At 43.9% G+C, this 8,219-nt stretch overlaps 1 protein-coding gene across 6 annotated transcripts in view; it reads left to right on the top strand.

Moving 5' to 3' along the window:
- LOC144685499 (alpha-N-acetylgalactosaminide alpha-2,6-sialyltransferase 6-like) overlaps nucleotides 1–7,172 on the top strand; it is a 52,970-nt gene extending 45,798 nt beyond the window's left edge. For 5 of the 6 annotated variants that reach the window (XM_078550082.1, XM_078550079.1, XM_078550081.1 and 2 more), the window contains one exon: nucleotides 3,599–5,436. In XM_078550082.1, coding sequence (XP_078406208.1) covers nucleotides 3,599–3,782 — 184 coding nt within the window. In that variant the 3' untranslated portion in view covers nucleotides 3,783–5,436. Of the gene's footprint in view, nucleotides 1–3,598; nucleotides 5,437–6,670 lie in introns of those variants that run through there. The other variant, XM_078550083.1, reaches the window with a different exon arrangement.
- The last annotated feature ends 1,047 nt before the right edge of the window (nucleotides 7,173–8,219 follow it).

The raw sequence follows: 8,219 nt of genomic DNA on the forward strand, positions 1-8,219 counted from the left end.
CTTCTGAGCAGAGACCAGGTTCAGGGGAATAGAAGTAGGAGTACCTCAAGCTTGCTCAGCCATTCAATAACGTTATGCCTGATCTTCTATCTCAGCTACACCTTCCTACCCTACCCCCATATTTCTACATACGAACATACATATGAACTATGAATTAGAAGCAGGAGTAGGCCATTCAGCCCCTTGAGTCTGCTCTGCATTAAATAAGATCATGGCTAATCTGATTGTGGACTCAGTGCCATAGCCTGCTTACCTCCGATACCCTTTGACTCCCTCGTTAGTCAAGAATCTATCTACTTTTGCTTTAAGGCATTTAATGACCCTGCCTCCACCACTCTCTAGGGTAGAGTGTTCCACAGACTCATGACCCTCTGAGAGAAAAACATTCTCCTCATCTCTTATTTTTAAACTGTGTCCCCTAGTTCTGGTCTCTCCCACGAGGGTAACGTCCGCTTGGCACCACCCTCAGGATCTTATTTTTTTCATTCATTCATGGGATATGGGCATCGCTGGCTAGGTCTGCATTTATTGCCCATCAGGTGGTGAGCCACCTTCTTGAACTGCTGCCATCCGTGGGGTGTAGGTTCCGGGCATTTCAGAGTCATATTTAAGCCAGACCAGGTAAGGACGGCAGATTTCCTTCCCTAAGGGACATGAGTGAACCAGATAGGTTTTTATAGCAAAAGACAATGGTTTCATGGTCATCATTAGACTTTTAATTCCAGATTTTTTATTGAATTAAAATTCCACCATCTGCCATTGTGGGATTCAAACCCGGTTTCCCAGAGCATTACCCTGGGTCTCTGGATTACTAGCCCAGTGACAATACCACTATGCCACCGCCTCCCCATGTTTCAATAAGATCACCTCTTATTCTTCTAAACTCCAGTGGGTATAGGCCCAACCTGTCCAACCTTTCCTCATAAGACAACCCTTTCATCCCAGGAATCAGTTTAGTGAATCTTCTCTGAACTGCTTCTAATGTAAATATGTCCTTAAATAAGGAGACCAAAACTGTACACGGTACTCTAGATGTGGTTTCACCAATGCCCTATACAACTGTAGCAAAACATCCCTAATTTTATTTTCCATTCCCCTTGTAATAAATGACAACATTCCATTTGCCTTCCTAATCACTTGCTGCACCTGCATAATAACTTCTGGTGATTCATGTACCAGGACACCCAGATCCCTCTGTACCTCAAGAGTTCTGCAATCTTTCTCTATTTAAATAATTTGCTGCTTTTTTATTTTTCCTGCCAAAGTGAACAAGTTCACATTTTCCCACATTTAACTCCGTCTTCCATCTGCCAAATTTTTTTCCCATTTTTCCCATTCACTTAACCTATTTATATTCCTTTGCAGACTCCTTATATCCTCTTCACAACATACTTTCATACTCATCTTTGTGTCATCAGAAGATTTAGCAATTATGCATTCGGTCCCTTCATCTAAATCATTGGTATAGATTGTAAACACTTGAGGCCCCAGCACTGATTCCTGTGGCACTTCACTTGTTACATCCTGCCAACCCAAAAATTACCCATTTATGCCCACTTTCTGTTTCCTGTTAGTTAACCAATCCTCTATCCATGATATGTTACCCCTAAATCATGAACTGTTATTTTGTGTAGTAACCTTTGATGTGGCACCTTGTCAAATGAACAGCACATCCACAAGTTCCCCTTTATCAACGTTGCTTGTTACTTCCTCAAAGAACTCAGATAAATTAGCCACAAATGATTTCCCTTTGACTCTGCCTGGTTGCATTAAGATTTTCTAAGTGCCCCGCTATAACCTCCTTAATAATAGATTCCAGCATTTCCATGACAGATGTTAAGCTAACTGGTCTGTAGTGACCTGTTTTTTGTCTCCCTCCTTTCATGAACAGAGGAGTTATATTCACTATTTTCCAATCTGATGGGACCTTTCCAGAATGGAGGGAATTTTGAAAAATCAAGCTAATGCATCTAATATCTCCACAGCCACTTATTTTAGGACCTTAGGGTGAAGTTCCATCAGGACCTGGGGACTTATCAGCTTTTAGTTCTAATAATTTTCTCAGCACCCTTTCCCTGGTGATTGTAAGTTTTTAAAGTTCCACCCTTCCTTTTACCTTTTGATTCAAAATTATTTCTGGGATGTTATTTGTATTCTCTACAGTGAAGACAGACTCAAGATATCGGTTCAATTCATCCGCCTCTTCCTTATTTCCCATTATTAATTCCCCATTATTAATTCTCCAGACTGTCTCTCTAGCGGACCAATGCTCATCTTAGTTACTGTTTCCCTTTTTAAGGATTTTTCCTTGATTTTCCTTAGTGCTCAAAAATTGATCAATCTCTGCCCCTAGGTGGCAGGGTGGATAGGATGGCAGGGTGGGTAGGGTGATGAGGTCAGGTTGGTGGTGGGGGGAGATCAGAGGGTTCGGGACAGGGAGAGTCGGGGGGGTTGGGGATTCGGAGCATCGAGGAGGTGAGTTGGGGGTTGGGGGTTTGGAAGGTTGGTGGGGGTGGTTTGGGGTTCAGTGAGCCTGGAGGTGGGTGTGGGGTAGTCCAGGGGCTGGGGTGGCCAGAGGGAGGTGGGGGACACCAGTTGTTACCCAGGAGTTAAACCTGTTTCTTTCAATCTAACATTTCCTGGGTAACTATCCAGGTAACTGCGTCGGAACCGTCTGAGAGCTGGAGAAGGGAAGTTACGCATCTGGAGTTGAAACTCTCTAGACAATTCCTGCAGAGCCCTTGTTTTGGAACTTCCGAGGGGTCCCATAGCACACTTTCCGGGGTACATCCGGTCTCTGATCCTGGGGAGAGTGGAAGATCTGGACCATAGAATGTTTACAGTATGGAAGGAGGCCACTTGACCCCCCATGTCCATGCCTGCTCTCTGTGAGAGCAACTCAGCAATTCCCACTCTTCTGCCTTTTCCCTGTAGCCCTGTAAATGTTTTCTCTTCAATTAATTGTCCGATTCTCTTTTGAAAGCCATGATTGAATCTGCCTCCACCACGCTCTCAGGTAGCGCCTTCCACATCGTAACCATTCACTGCATTAAAAAAAGCTTTTCCTCATGTTGCCTTTGGTTCTCTTGCCAATATCTGTGCCATCTGCTTCTCAACCCTTTCTCCAAAGTGAATGGTTTCTCCCTATCTGTTCTGTCCAAACCAATCATGATCTTGAACACCTCTATGAAATCTCCTGCAACCTTCTATTCCCTATGGATAAAAGCCCCTGCTTCTCCAGTCTATCCATGTAACTGAAGTCTCTTGAAGTCTCCAGAGAGCCCATACCACACCTGTATAGAAGGCCCCTTTTCTGGATGTCATGTGGAGAGCTGATTGGGAATGGGTATGAAACCTCCTATGATGCAGTAGCTAACCAACACACTCTCTTTGGATCCATGCATGGCCACTTGGAAGAAGGTACTCAGGCCTATGGAATGGTACCTCAAAGGTAGAGAAGAAGTGGGGAGGAGTAAGAAAACTATATTGGCTCTTGTAACTATTGTCACAAACACAAGATGGCGAAACAACTTTAAAGGGTCTCACTCTTTGTGTTCTCGTTGGAAAAACAAACTTTATTTTTTTCTTTTACAAACAGGAAAGCTCAGCCCAAGCATATGCCTTATCATTATTATGAGCCGAAAGGTCCTGATGAGTGTAAGACATTTGTCGGGAACGAGCGAGCCAAGATTGGGAATCACCATCGTTTCATCACCGAGAAAGATGTGTTTGCTAAATGGGCGAAGCTCTACAACATTTCCTTCTTGCAGCCCAGCTGGTGACCTGTCTGTGATACTCGCTGCAGCCGTGCGCCACCCTAATGACCTTTGAACTTTATGCCCGTAGCTTGGAAACGTAACCATTCCAGCATCAATGAAATGCTGCAACTAACAGACCTGTACTGGCGATGGGTGGGGAAATGTGGGGCTCACAGGGACATTTGAAGATTGAGCCAGGGCTGGGGTAATGATGGACAAGGACACCAGGAACACAAGTGCAGGGTACAGATGCTGTATTTGCCCTGCCATATACTGACTGCACTGCTGTATAATGTACTGCCGGCCAGATTTATAGAACCACTCGGTCCATAGAACAAAACCATTAGGTTTATTAGGGTAACTGACCAGTAACCCTACCTGCATTAGGCTGCAACTGTTCATTTATGACAGGCCTTGGTCTAATTCACCACCAAATGCAACACAAGTGATGGCCTCTGAGCAGTGATGGCGCTGAGCACATGAAACCACCTAAGAATGATCGTGCAGAGTCGAGATGCGTGTTTGACCTCAGATGAAGATTTCGTTTTTTTAAATTTTCTTGCTCTTCACATTTACTAACTGTTGATTAATGAATAATTGGTTTGTTCTTCATTGGTCTTGCAGATTCCTTCAAGAACAACCTCTGTGAAAGGGGCACCATGTTGTCTGATAACATTTTTCAAAGGACTGAGCCAACATTGCGTTTTTATCAACGTGGCTGAATTGGGAGCTGCGGGGCGGGCGGGGGTGGGGGCAATTTTGAGTTGCGGTGTCCAATGGATGTCAAGACCTCTAGAATGCAGTGACACCTAACAAATACAAGACTGTTGCTAAGGGATGGACAAGAATCCACTGTTTCACCTATTTTGTACTCGGGCTGAGCTTTCACTAACATTTATATGGGGAGGGGGGGCAAACCCACGACCACTACTATCTAGAAGGACAAAGGCAGCAGACACATGGGAACACCACCACTTGGAAGTTCCCCTCCAAGTCACTCACCATCCTGACTTGGAAATATATCGCCGTTCCTTCACTGTCGCTGGGTCAAAATCCTAGAACTCCCTCCCTAACAGCACTGTGGATGTACCTACACTACATGGACTGCAGCACTTCAAGAACGCAGCTCACCACCACCTCCTCAAGGGCAATTAGGGATGGGCAATAAATATTGGCCCAGCCAACGATGCCCACACCTCCAAGAATGAATAAAAAACATATGCCCTATGTGTAAACAAGTTAGATAAGTGAGAAAATTAATTTCAACTGGTCAGACACACTCTCTGAACACTGCTACTTTGATGTTACAGCCCAAATGAATTCCAGGGCACAATATATCAAAGGTTTATTTTTTGAGTAATGTGTTCTAGATCATTCAATGATTGTAATGGGCAATTCTAATCCTGCCAGATCAGTGTTTTCAAAGTGTTCTTGACTGCAGTGACCATAATCACTCCAGTTGTAGTTTGATGCAGTGGTTGCTGAAAAATGACCAATTGAAGACTTGGTAGTGATGGTGAATCCTTTTCTTGTGATTTGGGCTGACCCTGGGCCTTATTGTTTCCCAGCTGGCATTGCTACCTCATCTGGTTTTTGATTAAGCAGACTGCAAATATTTAAAATGCTAAGCCAGACGCCTTAAGCCTTGACTATCATAAAATTGAAATCCTTTTCACCACTTCATGATTCCCAGAATGAGTTTTTTTTAACTGAGGTCTTCAATTAATTTTGCATCATGGGCAAAGATCAGAACTTGACCTTAATCCCACCTCCCCCAAGACCCTTATCTACCTTGGAGTTAGTGGAAGGTCCACCCTGAGTCCAATTATTAGGGCTACCAACTGTGATTAAATGTATTTCTGTAGGTTTCGCCACATGACTTGCCCCCCCACACTCCAGCCTCTAGTTGGCCAACACGTCCATCGTTGTGATGCACTGCCTTCCTACGCCAGTTGGAAAGCAAAAAGACTCATTATTCAATTGGTTGATGATTGGCTTTGAGCCAAACAGCCTTTCTCCTACACACCATTTTCAATTTTTTTTTATATCCGGTAAAAGAGAGTTCTTCAAAGAGAATGACAAAAAAAAAACTTCATTGCCTTGATTGAAAATGTTTAATGTTTTTCTCCCTCTCCTCTTCCTGCTATATTGGCTTTGGTTTGCGCACATTCCTGTCCATTTGAGTATTTCCAGATCAGGTGTAATATGGACTGGATGCGCGACAAGATGTCTTGTACTCTCCCCAAACAATGTGCCTTAAGCCCACACCCTGAAGAGCACACTCTCTTGCACCGGTGACGTTTTGCACATCATATCTTTCTGACTCTGTCAGTGATTCATTTCACTGTGGGAAGTTTTGTTCTGTGTACACAGCCGCCGTGAACCATGGATCCAAACCCACCGTCAGCTGCGGGTCTGTATTCACCATGATGCTCAGGCTCCATTAACTTGGGATTCTCAAAACCGGCCGACACTGAGTGTGTTTAGATCTGCTCCGGGAGAAACCCGCAGCACCCTTCTCAATTCTAGATTTCCTCTTCTACATGATTCTCTGTGCTCTGTAACATCTCTGGGAATCATACTAACCACTTTTGCCTGTTCTAAAGCTCCATTTCATCCATTTTGAGCATCCATTTTCTCCAGTTGTTAATGATTATATAGCCAAGAACCAGGTACTTAAAGCATGGAAAGATTGAAGAGAGAATTGGATGCATCGGATGGATGAGCGAAGAGAACGGAGCTGGGCAATTCCTCACCTGTAGGAGCCCGCAGCTAAGCCATTATTTTAAAAAAAAACATTTTTCCAACATGGATTATTTCCTGAGAAACATAGTTGCTTGTTTTTGGAAGCCTAACTAGAATCCTGTTCCCTACACGGTTTGCAGTAACTTCCTGTATTTAACCCTTTGCAGGACAGGCTGCAGTGCAGGAGAGATGCCTTTTAAATATGAAACGAGAAATGAAATCCAGCAAGTGGCTTTCTGGACTTCACTGGCTGAAGGACAGTCAGGCATTGGAGAAAAAGGTGTGGTCCAGCTTTGAGTGGAATCCAGGACATTGAACGAACAGAAGAGTTTAGTGTTCTACTCCGGGTTTCTGCTGTAAATGAATGTCGGTTCTGGAGTGAAGAATGCAACCCTGGTAAAATTCCGGGATTGGGAAAGGTTGCATCTACTTGAAATATTTTTACATATTGACTATTTTGCAATCTGTTTATTTCCAGATTTTTAAAACATGGGGGATAAGGTAATCACGGGATATCGTGGGGAAAATAAACAGTTGCATTTTATCAAGCTGTTAACTGCACGGAGCATTGGTAGATATCTTTTTAATTGTGAAATGCCAAGTTTTTCAATATATGCGAAGGAGATATTTTTACAAGTTTAGACATAAGGAGAAGCAATGGAACAAGATTTATATAACTGAGCAGAAGAATAGGAAGGGGTCATGAGCCCACACTAAACCCCCTCCAACCACCCCCCTGTGTTCAACCTGCACTATCCTAAGCTCAGTGAGTTGCCCTCAAACAACAAGCAGCTTAACGGATGGTTCAGGAGAAACCTGTCAACGCAAGTTCTGAGTATTGGCAACAGTGTCTGTATTTCAAACTTCGATTAGAGTAAAGTCCCGCCGTTTGCAGGGGCTACGCTCCCACGATATCTCACAAATGGCGAAATCGCGAAGGGGGAACATGTTTTTGAGTGGGATTCAGTTAGACCTGTTCCAGCCAAGCGAGGGCAGTCTCACCCCTCTCCTATTTTTACTTAGTTCTGTTGAAGGGTCATGAGGACTCGAAACATCAACTCGTTTCATCTCCGCCGATGCTGCCAGACCTGCTGAGTTTTTCCAGGTAATTCTGTTTTTGTTTTGGATTTCCAGCATCCGCAGTAGTTTTTTGTTTTTATCCGAGGGCAGTCCTGGACTGTCCAGCAAAAAAATGTGGTGCAGTACCTGTAAAGGACCGGCGGGGGAGCCTCTGAGCATAGTGTCGTCGCACTTGGCAAGAGATGACCAAAGCGTGCAATGTGCATGGATTCCTTGAATTCTTTCTAAAGGGTTAGTTAAGAATTGTAGGGATGGGAAAACTAGGGGGACAGGCTTATAAAACACACAGGCATAGAGCTAGGTTAGATGCTGGTGAAGATTTAAAATTGAATAGCTCAGAAGGAAAAGCCAATAAAACTTGAAAATGATTGGTATGGGTCCGAACTGGTCCTGTCTATCTTAAAATGGAACTCCAGTTCGGACCAGTACAAGTCATTTCCAAATTTTACTGGTTTTTCTTTTTGGGAGAACCATTATTGTAGCTCTGGATGCTCCGTCATGGCTGCTGTCTCCCCGGGAAAAGAAGACAGAGAGAGAGAAGAAGCCACAGATAAGCGAGCATTGCTCATGCGATGGGCGATGCTCTCTAGAAAGTAAAAAGTGTGGAAAAGTGAATTCGGGAACAAGAAAGTCGCA

This window comes from Cetorhinus maximus, chromosome 10 (genome assembly GCF_964194155.1).
Source record: "Cetorhinus maximus chromosome 10, sCetMax3.hap1.1, whole genome shotgun sequence".
Lineage (NCBI taxonomy): Eukaryota > Metazoa > Chordata > Chondrichthyes > Lamniformes > Cetorhinidae > Cetorhinus > Cetorhinus maximus.